This window comes from Molossus molossus, unplaced genomic scaffold (assembly GCF_014108415.1).
Source record: "Molossus molossus isolate mMolMol1 unplaced genomic scaffold, mMolMol1.p scaffold_m16_p_1, whole genome shotgun sequence".
Classification (NCBI taxonomy): domain Eukaryota; kingdom Metazoa; phylum Chordata; class Mammalia; order Chiroptera; family Molossidae; genus Molossus; species Molossus molossus.
The window spans coordinates 250,447,974-250,468,163 of NW_023425344.1; the positions used below are offsets into that span (position 1 = coordinate 250,447,974).

Here is a 20,190-nt window from a genome sequence, read left to right on the forward strand (position 1 = left end):
CACATAAAAGCACACACAGCACACACAGCATGCACGCAGAGCATACAGCACACCCATGGAACACACACAGCACACACAACATACACAGAGAACACAGCACACACATAGAGCATACAGAGCACACAGCACACATAGGGCATACACAGAGCAAACAGAACACATACAACACACAGCACACACACAGAGCACACACAATATACAGCACACACAGAGCACACCCAGCACACACACAGAGCACACAAAGCATACACACAGGGCACACACCCAGCACACACACAGAGCACACAGAGCATACACACAGGGCACACACCCAGCACACACAGAGCACACCCAGCACACACACACAGGGCATACACAGAGCACACAGAGCACACAGAGCATACACACAGAGCATACACACAGGGCACACAGAACATACACACAGGGCACACAGAGCATACACACAGGGCATACACAGAGCACACACAGGGCATACACAGAGTACACACAGAGCATACACACAGGGCACACACAGCATACACACAGAGCACACACAGGGCACACACAGAGCACACTCAGGACTGCCCTGGCCAGTTTGGCTCAGCGGTTAGAGCATCGGCCTGCGGTCCAGAGAGACCCGAGTTCGGTTCCCGCTAAGGGCATGTACCTCAGTTGCAGTTTGTCCCCGGCCCTGGTTGGGTCGTGCGAGTGGCAGCCACTCGATGTGTATCTTTCACGTTGATGTTTCTCTCTCTTTCTCTCCCTTCTACTCTATCTGAACAACCAAATGGAAAAATGTCCTCAGATGAGAATAAAAAAAAATTTTTTTAAATAAAAAAAAAAATAAGTAGGGAGGACTGCAGGCCCTGGCCGGGTAACTCGGTTGGGGAGTCATTCTGATACGCCAAATCGATGTTTCTCTCTCTCTCTCTCTCAAATCAATTAATCAATTTAAAAGTTTTTTTCTTTATTGATTTTAGAGAGAGAAGAAGGGAAAGGGAAAGAGATAGAAACATCAATGAGAGAGAATATAGATTGGCCACCTCCTGCATCGCCCCCCACTGGGGATCAGGCCCACAACCTGGGCATGTGCCCTGACCGGGAACTGAACTGGCGACCTCTTGGTGCATGGGTCGACGCTCATCCACTAAGCCACACCAGCTGGGCAATAAATATTTTTTAAAAGCCCTGGCAAAGTGGCCCAGTTGGTTAGAGCGTCATCTCATACACCAAAAAATGGTTGTGGGTTCGATCACTGGTTGGGGCATGTACGAGAGGCAACCAACTGATGTTTCCCTTTCACATCAACATTCCCCCCCCACCCCTTCTTTCTCTAAAATAAAAAAATAATAATAAAAAGAATAAAAATCCTCAGGTGAGGATTAAAAAACACAAAAATACTGACGACTTCAGGAAAAGACAAACATCACCAATCTGACAAAAAGACATTTTGACAGGTGAATGTAACAGGTATGCACAGAATGGCGTGAGCAAGCCTGCATGGGTTTTGTAAAAACCAATCTAGGCAAGGATCAGTGATGTATGCTAACCAGCTGGCAAAGGCTGCTGAAGGGCAGACCTCCACAGGGCACATGCTGGCTGCTCACTGGGGCCCTTTCCAAGGGCGGGGTTTGGCATATGCCACCTCCACCCAATGAGCAAACTGAGCCCTGACAACGGTGGGCAAACAGCGTTCTACAAGGCTCAACACATCTCTCGTTCAGAATTCCCGCCAAAGTGACCAACCCGCATCTGACAGGGAATGTCAGACAAACCCAGCGAGCTGGACACTCCACAAGACAACTGGTCTGGACGAGGTAAGCCCCCAAGTTACAAAGGGAGGAGGAGAGGGGAGGGCACTGTTCCAGAGCATGGGCAGCAGAGACAGGACAACTCAGTGCAGTTCCCATGCTCTGGCAGGACCCAGAACCAGGGCATCAGGACCACACTGCCCATATGACAATGACACCTCAGTTACATGGGAGGATGGCTTGATCTTAGGATATGAACTCCGAAGTATTCCAGGGTCACTGATACCTAGAACTCACACTCAAATAGTTCGGGAGAAAAGTCTGGGTGTCCTTGGAGGAGGGGAGAGAGAACACACATGTGGCAAAACGTCAGGTGTGATATGTGTGCTCAATGCACTATTCTTTCAACTTTGCTGCAGGTTTAAAATTTTCTAAATAAAAGGCTGGAAAACCAACAAAACACCTCACAGAAGTCCCATTAATGAGATCTGCTTTCGTTATTTTTACTTTCTGGCTTGCTCCAAAGGGTTGCTATTAAGAGTCCATCCCTACTGTTTTGGAAACAGAGGAAAAGACTGTAGCGCCCCCACAAAGGCTGTGGGGGACATGCAGCATAAACAGGGGAGCGGGGTTCACGTCGAACTCAACAGTGGCTTCCTCGGCAGAAAGCACCCGCCGCTGGGCAGGTGCCGGACCACTGCCGTGGGGGCCGCCCCGAGCAGCTACGCACAGAGCTCCCACTCCAGGACTGCACCAAGGCACCGCACCCATCACTGAGACCCAAGGGTAGAGCCAGAAAACAGTCACCAAAATGGGAACATGACTAACAGCCTTCGTTTGCTTCAGTGTGGGAATGTGTATTTTACCAACTACCTGAAATACCCACCACACAGGCAGAGGCCCGTGCAGGTTCTTCCCGAAGATACTGCGCACTTGCTCAATCGACCTTCACTTAATTCAAAGGAGCTTCTCGGGAAACATTTCAAATACCTTAAACGTCTATCACCTACACGTTTAACATCCTGGTCAACGACAGGGTCAGTGCAACTGAGATGACAGGTCAGACATTAATTCACTGGTGTGGCTCGGGGCCCCATAGGTGGTCAGATCACTTTACACGATCTCTAACTTACCATAAATTCACTTTTCCCTTTTTAAAAATAGTTACTTACTCTGAACGTCAGATCATGTGCAAGAGGTGCAGTGTTGAAATATTCAAAAATAGAATCCTGAAAATCTGGAAGTTTGAGTCCTGTAAGAAAGAAACAGAGCCAATGGTAATAATGCAACACTGTGCCTTATGCTCAGATGGGAAGACGGAACAGCATCGACATGCCGACTCCCTCAGTTAACTGATAAACCTGGTGTGGTGCCACTAAAAATGCCCCCCAGACTTTCCTCAGAGCTGGACAGTAAATAAAAGTTCACCTGGGAGAGTAAACAAGACCATCTTGGAAATCTCTAAAGAAAAGGGGTGGGGAGGTGATCTATCAGACGTTAAAACAGACCCAAGAGAGGTTCTTGCCCATGAACCACGAACAGTGTAGAAAATCCAGACTCAGACCCCGGTGCCCCTGGCAATCATGCACAATGACAGTAATGTCAAATCAGTAGGGACAGGAACTTTTTAACAACTGATACTGAACAACTAACGGGCCACAGGGAAAAGACAAAACTGGGCTCACTCCTCAAACTGTGCGTCACCGCAAACTCCAAGAGGATCAGTGATCTAAATTCTAAAACTGAAACCATACCCGTCTAAGAAAACACAAGTGGATTACCTGAACAACTGGGGACATGGGATATATAAATCATGGAATATGAGCTACGAATACCCCTTAAACCAGAGGTTCTCAACCTTCCTAATGCCGCAACCCTTTAATACAGTTCATGTTGTGGTGACCCCCAACTATAAAATTATTTTCATTGCTACTTCATAACTGTAATTTTGCTACTGTTATGTCTTTTTTTTGGGGGGGGGTACATGCTTCTAGGGGGAACTGAACCCAGGACTCTCTGGTCCTCAGGCCAACGCTCCAACCGCTGAGCCAAACAGGCCAGGGCACTACTGTTATGTCTTAGGCGACTCCTGTGAAAGGGTGGTTCGACCCCCAAAGGGGTCGCGATCCATAGGTTGAGAACCGCTGCCTTAAACGTATGAAAAGACACTCAATCTTGTTCATAATAAGAAAAATGAAAGCCAAGTCTCCATTGTGATGCTGCTTCTCATCAACCCAGAGTGTGAGAGCACACTCTGTGGGAGAGACTATGGGCAGAAGCCCAGCATTTGCTGTGGTGGGGACACAAGCGCACCAGTGTCTGCAGCAGAAGCCGGCAACACCTAGCAGAAGGTACGCACGCTGACCCTCAGCCCGGCAGTCAATTTCTGGACATCCATCCCCAAAACACACTGACAGAAATATGAAATGCTGTACACACGTGGCTACGCGTGGTGGTGGGGACGGAATGGCTAGACACCCAGCTGCCGGGCAGCACAGAGCGGTCCCTGTGTTATGGGGGTGTGACATCTAATTGCACTCACATGTATTTGCTCTATACTTTCAAGACAAAACACAAGAACCGACCACAAACTGTGGGCAACTTTGGAGAGCAGATTGCTTAGCTTTGGAGTGGCTAACTGCTTTCTTTATATAACTAAAAAATATTAAACCTAAAAGAAATTAAATCTGAAATAAAACCATTTCACTAAAAAAGGCTTATATTTTTAAAATATGTAAAAGCTTATGATTTTAATTTACCGGTATCTGCTCTAAATTTTTCTTCCATCTTCTTCTTCAAAATTTCCATTTCTTCTAACAATTCTCTATTTTTGGCTTCAGAATCCTTTAGTTTACTAAAATAAGAAATACATGGCTTTAAACACACAGACAACAGGGCATCTATGTGCTGCTTCAGAGCATGGACGCGTGGGCAGGGGCTGATGCCAGGGCAGGTGCCGGCACAGGGCCCGCTCCGCAGCCTCCGCGGCCCTGCTTGCACGGGTCGGCCTCTCCATTCGGCACGCTATGGACAGTGCAAACACTTCAGCATTAGAAACAAACGTGGATTTTAAAATCACAGTTTAGAAAGAATCTCTCATCAAGCCCTAATGGAGTTTTGGACATTCCTGATCTTTGTGGACATGCCCTCTGTCTTCTGAGGACACACAGCCCAGGTGACTCAAATCTCAGGTCTGTGTCTTTCCCATAACGGGCAAGATGGCAGGCTACCACCTGCCTGAGCGGGGGGTCTTGTGGTTCCTAGGCTTTCGTGTGGGGACACAGAGCAAAGCCAGGCTGCTGCAGTTAACTTCAGGGAGGAGGCAAGCAGGCCAGTCCAGTACTGAGGGAGTCTGCAATCAAATCCTGGCTCTGCACTTTTTTAGTGGCTGACACCTGCCAGCACCTCAGTCCCATCATCTGTAAGTGGGGACAGTAAGAGTGCTGGCCGCAGAAACAGCTCACGGTGTGCCTGAGGTCACGTGGGCGCCCCGCTTCTACCAGAGCCAGACCACAGGACAAGCACCTTTCAAAGGAGAGGTTCGTGTCTTTGACTTTCCTCAGCTCCTCTTGAACAAGCTGTTTGGCCCGGATCTCGGCCTCAAGAGCAGACTGCAGTTCTAGCCGAGCAGACATGTCCAGCTTCTGACTGCGGCGGACTTTCCAAAGGGGATCCTGTTACATTGGTTCGAACATTACACAATACATTTTAAGCTACAAATTTAAAAAAATTGACGCTAACAAATAAGCAATTCACCTTTTTCTAACCTTAAACTTTTATCATCATAAAGACTAATTCTCAGATATTATCAAAATCATCACACCCAATTTTATTTTTGACATTTTATGGCTTTTATTCTCTCTTAGAGATCTTCTAAAGAATTCACTTCTAAATTGTTTTAAAAGAATAAAATGGGCCCTGTAGTGTCACTTCTATTCGGGCCCACTAGACTCTTCCAAGCCTAAGCTGCACTGTGGGATTACAGTTATCTTCTTCTACCTTGAAGCATCTAGCTATTTCATCACTGCAGGAATTGTCATTCTTTTTGTTTTGTTAATCCTCACCCAAGGATATTTTCCCATTGATTTTTAGAGAGAGTGGGAGGGAAGGAGGGAGAAGAAAGAGAGAGAGAGAAACATCGATATGAGAAAGATGCATAGACTGGCCACCTCCCATTCATCCCCAACTGGGGCTGAGGATTGAACCTGCAACCCATGTACGTGCCCTTGACCGGAAGCTACCTGCTACCCTTTGGTCTGCAGGCCGACGCTCTAACCACTGACCCCCGACCTGAGATGAAAGACTAAAATAGTACAAAAAAGGAGGAGAATGAATGACCAAGACGAGGACACAGTGAAGTGAAGCAGCCTGACTGCAGCACCCTTCCCTGGTTCACTGGATGAAGATTAACACAAAAATAGTAATAATAAGGCATCTATCTCCCTGAGGGCAGAACCCAGGTCTGCTAACTGAAGATTTCACCACAGAGCCTGGTGCTCAACAATCATGGCTAAACGAGTGAACAGCACGAAAGAATCTGAGCTCCTGGAAACAGACACAATGAGGGTATCCCTTAAACTGGGCTGGCTTTTTCAGCTGGAAGTGACCGCGCGGTAATTAACTGCTAAAGCTATTAATGAATTCCCTGGTGATAAAAACATGGGCTGTAGGACAAAACCTACCAGTGTTCTTGATCCCAGACTGGAGCTCCTCAAGGTCTCCAGCTCTTCGGTCATCTTAGAAGCAAGAGCTTGAAGATAACCCCGCGCATCTTTCTCATCGCTGACCCTGCAGGAGGGAACATGGTCTGTAAGTGCCAAGAGCCAAAGAGCACAAATGTGTCCGCCTCCCTCAGGACACAGGGACCCCGCATCCTATCGCCAGACACCAGTCACCATGACAGAAAAACGCCCCTCAGGTAGAGGCCGGTCCCGCTGCTCCTCTGGGTTCCTCCCCTTGTGCAGCGTTTTGTGGAAGCTGTGCCTCCACGTCACAAGAGCGTGTGTCCCTGCACAGCCGGACCCACACCCTCAGTGACCTGGTGGCACTGTATCTCCACCTCTAGTTCAATGTGATGGTCACTGGACAGAACTGCTGCCCCCAGACATTAGCGATTTGGGGACACAGTGAGAGAACTGGACCTAGGCCTCAGAAAACCAGCACGAGGTATAAATGGCAGAGCCACAGAAGCAGAGATGGGAGCTGGAGAAACTGCACCCTGGGCCTGGCCACACCTCTGGGTGGGCTGCACCTTGGACTGGGCCAGGCGGAACATACCACTGGATGATCTCTGCAATCTGAGCTTCCCAGTGGGCCACCGACTCCTTCTTGGCTGCCAGGTCTTGCAGCTCATCCTCCAGTTGTCTGTTTTGAGCTGTGAGTTTATCCACAAAGGAGCAAAGCTGAAATTAAACAATCGTACCACACAGTGTGTTATTTGGCACCCTGCAAATGAACATTAGCATTATTAAAACTACAAGTTCTTTTGAAGATTTTGAAAGTTTTCTTTTAACCAAATACTAACATATTACTTCATTTAAAATAAAAATATTTAAAATACTAAACTTCTAACACCCATGAGTGAAAAAAAAAAATCACAGCTCCCCGAGGTGACACCCAGAGATCTGAATTACCCTCTCCTTCTCAGCAGTTAATTTCTTGTTGTCCTCAAACAGCATTGCTCGTTCTCGCTCGTATTTGTCTTTGACCGTGCCCACTGCCTCCTCCACCTCGCTGTGCCTGAGGGGGAGAGCAGAGGAGAGTCCGGAGTCCTGGCGTGTCCACACTCCAGTCGGGCCTGGGAACCGCCTGCCTTTTCTACACTGAGGAAGGAGCTCGAGAGCACTTACCGTTCTCGCTTTGACTTTTCCAATTTATCCTTTAACATTAAGATTTCTTTCTGCAGGGCCAGCTGGTGGCTTTCGGAGTCATGAACCTCCTTTTTCACAGTTTTTACTTCCAGCACGTGGGAGGCCTCACGTCTGACCAATTCCTCTTCATAAAACAAGACTTTCTTCTCAAGCTCAGATTTTATTTTGGAAATCTCCTGCTGATGTTCCAAGGAGGCACCTGGTCCCCGGCCTCCTTGCTTCACCTGGAGATGAAGGTTAGACTAAGTCACACACCTCTGTGCCCCCTCAGGGTCGCGCTGCCCACCGCCCTCCCACGTGCAGGTGCTCGAGACGCCCTTCCTTTGCCCTCCCAGGTGACACGGCTGAGCTTGGTCATGTGATCCTAGGGCCAGGCAGACTTCGGAGGGTGACAGTATCTGCCCTCCAAGAGGGCCCCCAGAGGCTGTGTCACACTGTGACATGAATGGTCTTCCTGGCCTCCTCATTCTGCCATCCATTCCCATCAATGTTCTTCGGAGGCTGGCTCTGTGTCAGGCACCCTGTGGTGGCTCTCGGAGCAGAGGGGCAAGACTGAAGACAATGCAGCCGACAAGTGACAAGACGGTAAACATAAGGTAACAGGACAAAGAACTGGGGTGGGGGACGTGTGGTGTGATGCACCTGGCAGGACACGGTGGCTGCAAGAATGATGGAGAAGAACAGACACCTTGAGGACATGTGTCGGGGGGGGGGAGGGGCGGAGGTGGTAGATTCACCAAGGAATCGGGTAGGGGTGCAAGAGAGAGAGGAACCCCACTGTCTCCATTCACCAACAGGGAACCATGGCTCAGCAAGTGAAGGACCTGGGGTCACACAAGGTTAACCAGGAGCCCAGCCTCCTCACCACCCTCTTTCCACTACAGTCCTCTCCCCTGACCCCCTTGCTGTCCTCTGGCCACGAATGACCAGCGGGCCTCTTCCATGTCAACAACACGACACGACCTTTTAAAAACTTTTCCAGAGCCCTGGCCAGTGTGGTTCAGTGGTTAGAGTGTCAAGCCATGGACCAAAGGGTCACGAGCTCGATTCCCAGTCAAGGTCATGTACCTAGGTTGTAGGTTCGATCCCTGGTCCTGCTTGGGGTCGTGTAGAGGGCAACCAGTCGATGTGCCTCTCTCACATCAATGCTCTCTCTCCACCTCCTTCCCTCCCACTCCATCTGAAAATCAATGGAAAAACATCCTCGAGTGAGGGGAAAGAAAAGAACTTTCCCGGAAACGCGGGTGTAGAGGCATTAAGGTGTTGGCTCACTGGGGCTTACTACAAACGGCCTGAAACTTCCCCGAGGACAATGAGTGGACATGGTTTGTACACATCACAGCTGTCACAAAGGCAGGCTCCACTGGTGTGTCTGGGCTGCTGGTGACCTTCCGCTCCCACAAACACATTACTCAGAACGAGTCCCACCACCACAGTTAGTAAGAATCAGGACCCCAACCAGGCTCTACCTTGAGGGCCTCAAGCTCACTTTCTATTTGCTTGGAGAAGTTCTCGCTGTGCTCGCGAAGCTTGCGCTCCTTGGAGGCCTCGGCCGCCGCGTCCTCGAGCCGCGCTTCCAGCTGCAAACAGAACAGTGCTGCTCGGTGAGCGGAGCGAGCTCCTGGGCCACTTCAGTCTTCCCCAGAGGGCTCTAAGCCAGCAAACCTTGACGGTCTCTAATCCTTCACTCTTCCTCAGACTTTATCACAAGTTAAAGACTAAGAAATACACTTCAGAGCTTGACTAGAATGGCTGGTTAGTAAAAACCAGTTTACATTCTAACTTAGATCAGTAATTTGACATGAAGTTCCAAGGAAAGGTACTGAAGTTTGAAAGCAAGGTCTGTAGGACATGAATTGGTTTCTTGAACAGAAAATTTCGACACACACAAAAGGAGAGGGAGCAGTTCACGGGACTGCACCCCGTCGGCCGGTGCAGGGAGGACGTGCACCATGCCCTCATCTCTCCCAGCCGGTACAGCAGGGCCCGGACAGCACGTCATCTCACCCAGATCGGGGACGACAGTGCCCGCAGGAGTTCCTCTCACCTGAGTTGCAATGGCTGCAACTACAGACACACCTGGGCTGCAAAATAGCAAATAGGGGAACGCAGACTGGTGCAGCCACTGTGGAAAACAGTACGAAGTTTGCTCAAAAACTTAAACATGGAACTGCCATTACACCAGTGATCCCACTTCTGGGAATACATCCTAAGAATCCCAAAACACCAATCAGAAAGAATATATGCACCCCTATGTTCATCACAGTATTATTTACAATAGCTAAGGTCTGGAAACAGCCCAAGTGCCCATCAGCGGATGAGTGGATAAAAAAGCTGTGGTACATTTACATGATGGAATACTATGCAGCTGTTTAAAAAAAAAAAAGGATCGCTTAGCCTTTGAGATAACATGAATGGACCTAGAGATAATTATGCTAAGTGAAACAAGACAGTCAGAGAAAGACAAATATCACATGATCTCACCTATATGTGGAATATAATGAACAAAAATAAACTGATGGTCTTGGCCAATTTAGCTCAGTGGTTAGAGCATTGGCCCTTGGACAGATGAGTCACGGGTTCGATTCCAGTCAAGGGCACATACCTTGGTTGTGGTTCATCCCCAACTCCGGCCAGGGTCATGTGGAAAGCAACCAGTCAATGTGTCTCTCTCACATTGATGTTTCTCTCTGTCCCTCTCCCCTGCCCCCTACTCTATCTGAAGATAAATACAAAAACATCCTCAGGTGAGGGTTAAAAAATAAAAATAAGTAAACTGATGAACAAAATACGACCAGAGACATGGACACACAGAACAGACTGATGGATCTCAGAGGGGACGTGGGAGGATGACTAGAGGAGATTAACCAAGAACATACATGCAGAGCCCATGTGGGGAAGGCCTAGGGGTGCCTGGGTGGAGGGGGATAACTGAGGGACATCTATTAACAGTGTCAACAATTTAAAAAAAAGCAAAAGGGCCCTGGCCGGTTTGGCTCAGCGGTTAGAGCGTCAGCCTGCGGTCCGGAGAGACCCGGGTTCGGTTCCCGCTAAGGGCACGTACTTCGTTGCAGTTTGTCCCCGGCCCTGATTGGTCGTGCGGGTGGCAGCCACTCGATGTGTCCCTTCACGTCGATGTTTCTCACTCTCTCTCTTACTCTCTCTCCCTCCCATCTCTATCTGTACAAAAAATGGAAAAATGTCCTCGGGTGAGGAAAAAAAATTAAAAAAAATAAAAAAATAAAAGCAAAAGGGTTTTTTTTTTTTTTTTTAATTTTTTTCTTAACTGAGTTTAAAGAGAGGAATGGAGAGGAACAGATAGATAGAAACACTGATGAGAGGGAACATCGATTGGCCGCCCTCTGCATGCCCCCCACTGGGGATCTACCCACAACCTGGGCATGTGCCCTGACTGAGAATCGAACCAGCAACCTCATGGTGCATGGGTCGATGCTCAACCACTGAGCTACACCGGCCGGGCGCAAAAGGGCTTTTTGAGGCCAAATGACGAAGAGCCCTGAATGGGAAAGAAAGACCATGTTCCCTGAGACTTCCCATTCACAGTCTACCAAGTAACTTAAATAGAAGTTAACACTAAGGTTGCTTAAAACGTGTCTCCTGTTAACAGCAGAACATCTGGAATATCCAGGGCAACAGTTCTCAAAGTGGGTCTTTTCAAGGGTCTGCAAGGCCCTTTCTTTTCTAATTACCATCCGAAGGGACTGGGTTCTTCAAATACCTTACCCAAACTGTGAGCAGAGCACACTGAACACAGAAACAGGTGGGACTACCAACGTGTTTCCTGTTAAGCCAGTTATTTAAGAACATATTACTTTTCATTAAAAATGTTATTTATGCTAACTTGTAGTGGGGTTTATTATTATAACAAAAAAGTCTCATTTTTCATTACTAACATAGTTAAGTGTTGAGAGCTACAACCCACAGACTCAAGCTCCTTAGGGCCTAATAACCTGTCAGTATGAGGACCGCTGGCCTAAGAGCTGAGGTGAGGCTGCTGGGCCAAGACCTGCCCCCCACTCCCGTCTGCCTGCACGGTGCTCATACTCACGTGAGCCATACTGCCTCCCACCGTAGCAAATCTGTCACATTTGCTGAGCATAAATACCGTCTATTTGCTTTAAAAGGTAGACTTTAAAAATCAGCACTACTGGAATCTCTTTTAATAACTTCGCAAATGGACTTAGAGAGCTGAGAACTACAGAAGAATCATTTGCAGATCAATTTACTTGGCTTGAGATAAAATTTAAGATCCATTCTGCCCTGGCTGGTTTGGCTCAGTGGTTAGAGCGTCGGCCGCGGTCCAGAGAGACCTGGGTTCGGTTCCCGCTGGGGGCACGTGCCTCGGCTGCAGTTTTTCCCCGGCCCTGGTTGGTTGTGCGGATGGCAGACACTCTATGTGTCCCTTTCATGTCGATGTTTTTCTCTCTCTCTCTCTCTCTCTCTCTCTCTCCCTCCCTCCCTCCCTCCCTCCCTCCCTCTCTCCTTCCCACTCTATCTGAACAAAAAATAGAAAAAAATGTCCTCAGGTGAGGATAAAAAAATAAAAAATAAAAAAATTTAAGATCCATTCTAAGTAACTGATGCAATACAGCCACGTTTTTAAAGAACTCCTAAGATCATACAAAAGTCTAATCAGTGCAGCCCCGGAAGCATCTAAGCTACCTCTTTCCTGAGCTTCTCAGACTTGCGGATCTCTTGCCGCATGGAGTCAATTTTCTGCATGGCGACCTCCACCTCCTCTTCTTTGTCACGGAGCTGCCGGGACACCTTCTGCTTCTGAGAGCGGAGCTCTGCCATGCGCTCATTGAGCTCCGAGAACTCCTGCAGAGCCAGCTTCCGCTGCTGGTGGGCATCTTTGAGCTCTCTGGCCTGGGACTTCAAGCGCTCTGAAGCTTCAACCAATTGCTGAACAAAAAGAATGATAGGTGTTTGACGTTAGTGGAACAAAGGTTTTGGAAGGCTGGAAGCTCAGTGACGAGTGCTGGTTACAGACCACAGCACAGTCCAAGAGCTCACTGCTAGGACAGAGCCCTGTTTGTCCCAGCACAGCCACACACAGCCTGAGAGTGTACCTGGGCTCAGGTGCCGAGTCCTGACCCCACTCCAGAAAGTCCCTCCCAGCACATGGAATGGCAACTTCACATCCCTGCTTGTGGTAGCCAGTCTGTCTCCGCCACTTCTACCTCTCCATGCCACCCACATAATCACAAAGGGGGACAAGGCATGACTTTGGTCAGTCATCCCATTCTGTAGACACAGTAGAATCAGAAAGAACATAGTACATACAAAAATGCTTAAGATTCTGATCAAAGTAAAGAACTAAATATACACAATTTCTGGGCAGCTGGCCCTTTACTGGAGTCGGAGGTTTGGATGCTGCTGTCCTACTAGCCGCACTGACCTCGCCTCCCTGCAGCTGGACCCTCAACAATCAGGATGCTTGTCCCTGTGGCACCTGCCGGCTCGAGGCTAGAAGTAGTGGGACCTGAAGAGGTTGGGGGTGACTCCCACAAAGGGAGGGGGGTGTCTGCAGCAGGCCCCGGGTCAGCTCAGAGGGACTTTCGGACACAGGGGAGCAGAGCGGCGCCTCCCCCAGTGTACGTCTAGACAGAGCACTGAAGGTGCTGTGACACCATGGTGAGCCCAACAGTCAACCTGGGCTTGAAATCCCCCACATTTAGACAACAGGTCACAAACACGAGTTCAATGACTTGAGTGTTTAAATGAACACGTTTTAGAAAACTCAATCATGCATGAACGCACCACCTAATTTGACATATCTTACTAAAAAATTTACAAAGGAGTCTGGGGAAACTCACCCAATTTTAACAAACAGTCTCTTCTACAATGCCTTGTAACTAATCATCACTCTACAAGAAGGGGCGGTGGCTGCTGTAGGGTGGCTGGACCAGTGGGAAGGGTGCACAGCAGTGGGTCAGTGGCTGTGGGACCCTCGCGCCCTGAGTTGCCATATCCCAGCTGTCACAGGTGCTGGGTGCTGGTGGAGACTACAGGTGACGACTGCAGTGTGTGCTGGCCCCCTTGGGGGCTGACAGTTGCAGCAGGGCCCTGGAACCAAGGCTGCTCCCATGAGCTGCGAACTGAACCTCACACCCTCTGCTCGCTGACTCGTGCCGTTACCTTGTGGAAGTCCTCCTTTTCCTGCCGCACCACACGGTACTGCTTTTCCAGGCCTTTCAGCCGAAGCGCAGAACCCTCGTGCTCTGAGCGAAGCGTCACTGCGTCCTCCAGTTGTCGCTCCAGCCTGTTTGAATCTAAGCAAAGGAGAAATAAACCCTGTTCCCTTACATGCAAAACCTTGCTATGTGACTTCTGGGGGGTGAATACCAATGACTCCTCCCACTCTCTCTCACGTAGAGGCTCTCTGACTTTCTTACACACACAGAGCAGTGTCCTGGCAGCCACCTGCCTCAGGGACAGACCCATGAGACTGCAATCTGACCCTGTGTGACTGTGCCCTCGGGTGGTGCACACCTCTGCCTCACCCTTCCTAACCTGTGCAGTTGGCACAATGCAACCCAAGGTGGGAACAGCTTTTACTGAAAAACAAGACTCCACTGAGACTTTTCTGGGTCAGGATGGCGGGTTCTAGACAGAAATGGGGAGAACTGGCTGCCTCAGGTCTGCTTGGAGATGAGGCGATGCAGCGCCAACCCATGTCAACGCCAAGAACCTGAGTGACAGGAGTCTTAGGAAACTGATAACCTAGGAACCAGAGACTGACGGGGACAGTAGCTCTAGCACATAAGACACTGGAAAGCAGGCACCACTGATGGGGGCTTTAGAAGGAAGTCGTCAAGGCAGTTCTGGCTCAGAGCACAGAGAGGGGTCAAGAAAGAGAGCTGCACAGGCGCCAAGTTCACGGATAAAACAGGAGAACAGATTCTGGCTGCAACTACAAAACCGTATAGTGCTAAGTATTTGGGGAGATGATTTCAAATAAACTGACAAAAGCCAGAACTCTAATCGGGTTTGCTAAAGCTGAAGCTTTTTTCCTGCTTCTGCACCTGTGAAAAGGACTGAAATTTTCTTTGCAAAGATTAATGCCCTCTGAGAACACAGACTAAGCAGTCAGACTTTAAAACGTACCTGCTATTTTATTCTTCAAGCGCTCAATTTCCTCATTCAGCTTTTTTATTTCTTTATCTCGGGCTGAACTGCCCAGGGCCCGAGCTGAGCCGTGGAGGGACTGGACGGTCTGGGTGGACTCTGGGGTGGGAGACAGGTGTGAGTGCAGGCCCTTGCGGCGCAAGCACACCAAGGCTGCAGGAATCACTGCAGGAGTGGCTGCTACTTACCTTGCAGCTTCCTGCTGAGCTCCAGCTTCTCCTGCTCCAGCCTCCGTATCCTCCTCTCATAGGCTTCGACCTGCAGGCTATTCTCTAAGTCCCGCTGCACGCCCTCGTCTTTGGTTAATGTGTTGGACTGCATGATGCTCTTCAGAGAGCCTCGGTCAGAAAAAGAGCTGCAAATAAAGCACAGGGTTTCTAATCTACTGAGCATTTACACTGATTTCATTAGCATTTAAAGACTTCCTGGGGTAAAAGATAAGTCTCTTTAAATTGGCAAACAAAAATACTTGTGAAAGACTTTATTGTTTATGGAGCCAAAATGAGACAAGAGTCTTCCTTACAGCAGTGACTGGATGACAATGGGCACCGAGGACACGCCCTCTGAGCTAGTCAAAGAAACGTCTCTGCAAATAGGGGAAATGCAATTTCAAATCATGGCTCACGCGGAACAGGGCAGAGAGAAGGTATTGTGTGCAGAGCTGGGCCCGCAAGGCCTCACTAGGCTTCGCAGGGGCCCGCAGTGGAGGCCGTGGCATGGCCAGAGCAACATGAGCCGCCAGGGCTTCCTGGTTCTGCTCTGACTAGGGACAGTTCCTTCAACCCTCTAGGGCTCATCTCTGCGACCTAAGGCTCCTTCCATTCTAGTATCTGACCAGTACCACTCAATCAGTCACCCTCTACCAGTCAATGACAGGCCTGCAGCCAGCAGGACCCTGGCACAGATGGAGGTAGAAGGTGCTCTCACTCAGTGCTCCCTTCCTAGACTGTTTCAGACACTGTTTAGCTCCTGCTTTCAGTGTGACAGTGACGGCAGAGAAAGGTTTGGGTCCCACACTGGGTGCAGTGGGCACTGGCACACAGACGGTTGACAGAAGGGCATGGCAGGGTTTCTCAAAGGTGGCCTGTGATGCTGTGCGTCCCGTTCTGCAGGGTCTGTTCCAGGAAAAGTTTTCTGGGCCCTACCCACCTAACTAACTGGAGCCTCTGAGCGTGGGACCCACAGGTCTGAGCAGCACCTACTGAGCTGGAAGGCACCCGGAAGGTCAAGAGCCTCTGCACAGTGTGTAGACAGAAAGGCAGTGTGCCCACCACCTCTGGGGTGGACTTCGCCGTCACTCTGGCTCAGGTGCTGCTTAACACTGGAACCTCACACCAAAAATCTCTGCAAGCAGCCTCTCCTGAAGGCACCACATCAGCTCAGGTCCCAGCTGCCAGAGGATATCTTGAGCCAAGTCTTTGACCTTCCCACAAACACGGTGGCTGTTTCTCTTGTCTTACTTGACCCGCCTCTTATCTTAACCCTCTCCTTTCGCCCCAGTCTCCTTTTTAGAGGGGGAGAACGTGACTTTTCTAGAGGCCCATTCGAGACAGAGGCCGACAGACAAACACAGTGGCGTTGGCCTGCAGGGCTGGAGTCGCACGTGGGCTCATGTTCTGGGCTCTGCAGGGCGTGTGCCACGAATGGAGGCCAGAACTGCGGCCACAACCCCCAAAAGCCAACAGTGTCCTGACAAAGACAGCTCTTGGCTGAACACGATGGCTGTGGCCCACCAGGTGCCATCAGAACACCTGGCATCAATGTCGATGGCCTCCAGCTCAGGGTCAGCAATTGGCAGCCTGCAGTCACCCCTACACTCCATGAGCCAAGAATGGTTCTTAAATTTTTTATTTTTTTTTATTTTTTGTTATAAGCTATTTATTATGATTTTTTTCCATTGACTTTTCACGAGAGAGAGAGATAGAAACATCCATATGAAAAAAAAAACATTGATCAGCTGCCTCCTGCACATCCCCTACTGGGCATGGAGCCCACAAGCCGGGGCATGTGCCCTGACCCAGAATCTAACTGGGACAACATTCAATTCACTGAACCACACTGGCTGGGCGGTTTTCACATTTTTAAAAGGTTGTTAAAAAGAACAAAGAGCCCCGGCCGGTTTGGCTAAATTAGAGCATCAGCCCTTGGACCAAAGGGTTGTGGGTTTGATTCCTGGTCAAGGGCACATACCTAGGTTGCAGGTTTGATCCCTGGCACTGGTTGGGGTCGTGCGGGAGGCATCTGACAGATCTCTCTCACATCGATGTTTTTTTTCTCTCTCTCTCTAAAATCAATAAAATAAAATATTTTTTAAAAAGAATGAAGAGAACTATATATGACAAGAACCACAAAGCCTGGCTCTTTAGGAAGTCTGTGACCAGGTATGTATTTTTAAAGGACGGGCCCACCACACCTCTGTACGCGCAGCCACCCAGTGCTGCACACACACTGCACAGAAGCAGAGCCTCACACTGTTTCCTCCCTGGGGAAGGTTCTGCCTGGGGAGTTACAAAACCAGACATACCTTTCTGTGGTGAACGTGAACCCGATGAACGGCAAATGTAGCCCGGAGAAGCCTGTGTGAGAACCTGGAGGTAGCATTTCCTGCGTAAGAGCACATATGACAGTGAGATCCGCACTCACACAGGAGAGTTTGAGGAGAGAACGGAATAGTGAGATCGAGGATGCACAGGGAGAACCTTGGGGCCTGACAATGTGGACTCCATGCTCTCCACTGTACCGAGCCAGGCACTGGCTCATTTATTTCTCATTCCTGGCTCTATCTGATGAACAATACAGCTAACAGGGTAAACACACTGCTTTTGATAGTGATAATGGCACAAGCCAATCTTGTACCAGGCCAGTAACTCACTTTTTAAAGGCACAGCATCCATGCTCAACATGATCCTGAGCAGAGAGGATGGTGTCACCTCCAGGGACATGGGGCAGAGGCCGCAGTCCTGGGCCTGAAACAGAGGCCAGGGCAGAGCAGAGGCCTGGACCCAAAGGCAGACTGTTTTACATGAGTACTAGTTATAACTCTATTTTTCAACTTGATAATCCTTCTTTATTAAAAATAAAACCAAAGTGATCGTTATCTGGGGAATCGCAGTGTAGAGAGAGTTTCTTTGGAGCCCAGGAAAACCCTTGCGGCAATGACGGCACTTCTCCCCGTCTTCCCTCCACGAGGTCTCGAGTTCAGCTCACACTTGGGAATCAAGGAGCAGTGAAACCTTCCCTTCCTCTGCTAACCCTGTACTCTGTCCCCACACAAGGACACATGTATGAACTGAAAAGTAGAAAGACTGGGTTTGAGGAGACCAAAACAAGTCTACAACATGTGGGCAGAACCCAGGCTTGCCAGACCAGCTCAGACACCAAATGGATTCCAGAGCCAGGACCCAACTTGGAAAACCTGCTCATCCCCTGTGTGGCCTGAACCCTTGCTGTGAGGACAGACACGCAGATGCTGGAGACACATGCTCACAGGCTCAGGCCCAGTGAGAAGCTCCCTGCTAGGGCTGTCTTTTATTTTTTTAAAGGGGGGAGGGGATAGAAACATCAATGAGAGAGAACATCAACTATCCACCTCCTGCATGCCCCTCATTGGGGATTGGGCCCACAACCTAGGTATGTGCTTGCTGGGGTATTAAACCTACAAGGGTGACAGGCCTGCAGTGATGCTCTACTATGATAACGTAGTAGAAAAGGTACAAAACTCCATAAAAACAAAAACAAAAGGATTTTATATAAATTCTAAGACAAAACAAGTATTTAACTCACTTTTACTCAAATTATAATCCATTATTTAAAAAAGGACATTAAGGCCCGAGCTAACAGGTGCATTTTCTTGAGACAGCTGCCTAGCTTTTCAGAGACCAGAGCAGCCGTGAAACTTGCTACCCTGACAAGCAGCCCTCCCAGCCCAACTGCCGCGCGCAGACCTGCTTTGACAACCCGAGCAGAGGCCACACTTACGATGTTCCTCAGCACGTCATCATCCACGTCAAAGTTGGAGGTGTCAGAAGGACTGCTCACATCAGGAATATAAGGTGCTTCCATGTTTCGTATATTTTCCCAATTTAGTCCTTGAAAAAATGGGTGCTGTTTGAAGTCCTCTACCCCGTTCTGGCCAAGTCGGCGCTCCCTGCTGCAGATGAGCCTCTGCATGAGGTCCTTCGCCTCTTCAGACACGTCTGTGACATGGGGTGGGAACTGAAATCGCTCCTGGGGAAGAGGCATCAGTGGACATGTGATGAGCACATTCAGGAAAAGTGCAGGTAGACACTACAGCAGGCAGAGCAGGACCAGCTGCAGAGCAGGGCTGTCTGCTTCTGGAACAAAGTGCATACCCACACTAACAGAGGGACAGTTCCAGAGGCAGAAAGGAAACTCATCAGCCTTGCTAGTTTTGTTCACGGCAGACTAGTCAGTACCCTTCCCGTCAACTAAAACAATGATAAACGGTCACCTATCAAGTGGCAAAGAATGCTGACAACACGTGTGGGTGGTAACAGAGACTGGCACGGCCTGTCAAAGGCACTGTGCCAACACCTACAGCCATGCCACTTCTCACAATGGGCCTGAGGGCTGAGCTGTCTCAGCTTCACTCTCTGATCCACAAAAAGGGCAAGAGCACCAGTCCCCAGGCTGCTGTGAAGGCACGAAGAGCTGGGACCAGGGCCCGGGTGCCAGCGCTCAGTCCTGCTGAGCTGGTAGTGGTAACTACGTTTACCACTGAGAAGTGGGAGGGGTGACTTTCACCACCTACTGTGTGCATTCTACACTGTCTGAAGTTTCTTAGGAAACAGAAGACCATCCCCACATCGGTTGTTGGCCTGCTCTCCCGGAGCAGGGCTGAGCACAGACCAGCACACGGGAGCCAGTTCTGAGGGGTGTGGGCGTGAGAGCGCGCGAGCAGGTACAACAGAGGGTGAAGTTAGCATTAGAAAAAAATGTTTGAAGAACTATAAAAAAAAGAAACAGATGGTAAAAACATTAGAGGAGGAAATAATGAAGAACAAGCAAAGGAAGGAAACTGAGAGAAGGCAATGGCTGGGAAAGGGAAAAGGAAATGTCAGAGGGAGAGAAGTGGGACTGGAAAGGGACTCCAGATACCCCACGATGAGAAATGACTGCTATGACAGCTGATTTCTGGGGAAACAGAGAACACAGGAACAGGCCTAAGTGATGAATCCAGACCATGGGTCAAACTGCCCCACCAGTACTCCCCACTGATCTTCCCAAGGAGACACACCCAAGACGGCAATCATGGCCACCACAGCCACGGCGACTTCGCGCTGAAGCCCGAGTCCCTGCAGGGATTCTGACTTGACCAATACCACCCCCCTCCACCAGAAAACAGGATCGTCCTGGAAGCCCCTGCCCGTACCCACTGTGTTGGCAACCTCCTAATCTCTCCCAAATCTGTCCACTCC

The 20,190-nt window shown here is 49.4% G+C and overlaps 1 protein-coding gene across 1 annotated transcript in view; it reads right to left on the bottom strand.

Annotated features, from left to right (window-relative positions):
• The window catches only part of CDC42BPB (CDC42 binding protein kinase beta), a 101,738-nt gene that overhangs the window by 19,637 nt on the left and 61,911 nt on the right, over positions 1 to 20,190 (bottom strand). Inside the window, exons 8-21 of the mRNA XM_036265010.1 lie at positions 18,731 to 18,979; positions 17,277 to 17,356; positions 14,941 to 15,107; positions 14,732 to 14,851; positions 13,763 to 13,896; positions 12,284 to 12,526; positions 9,070 to 9,180; positions 7,580 to 7,824; positions 7,364 to 7,469; positions 7,008 to 7,132; positions 6,413 to 6,518; positions 5,256 to 5,404; positions 4,490 to 4,584; positions 2,903 to 2,982 (exon numbers count right to left, since the gene is read on the bottom strand). Of these exons, the coding sequence (XP_036120903.1) occupies positions 2,903 to 2,982; positions 4,490 to 4,584; positions 5,256 to 5,404; positions 6,413 to 6,518; positions 7,008 to 7,132; positions 7,364 to 7,469; positions 7,580 to 7,824; positions 9,070 to 9,180; positions 12,284 to 12,526; positions 13,763 to 13,896; positions 14,732 to 14,851; positions 14,941 to 15,107; positions 17,277 to 17,356; positions 18,731 to 18,979 (2,010 nt within the window). The remainder of the gene's footprint in view (positions 1 to 2,902; positions 2,983 to 4,489; positions 4,585 to 5,255; positions 5,405 to 6,412; positions 6,519 to 7,007; positions 7,133 to 7,363; positions 7,470 to 7,579; positions 7,825 to 9,069; positions 9,181 to 12,283; positions 12,527 to 13,762; positions 13,897 to 14,731; positions 14,852 to 14,940; positions 15,108 to 17,276; positions 17,357 to 18,730; positions 18,980 to 20,190) is intronic.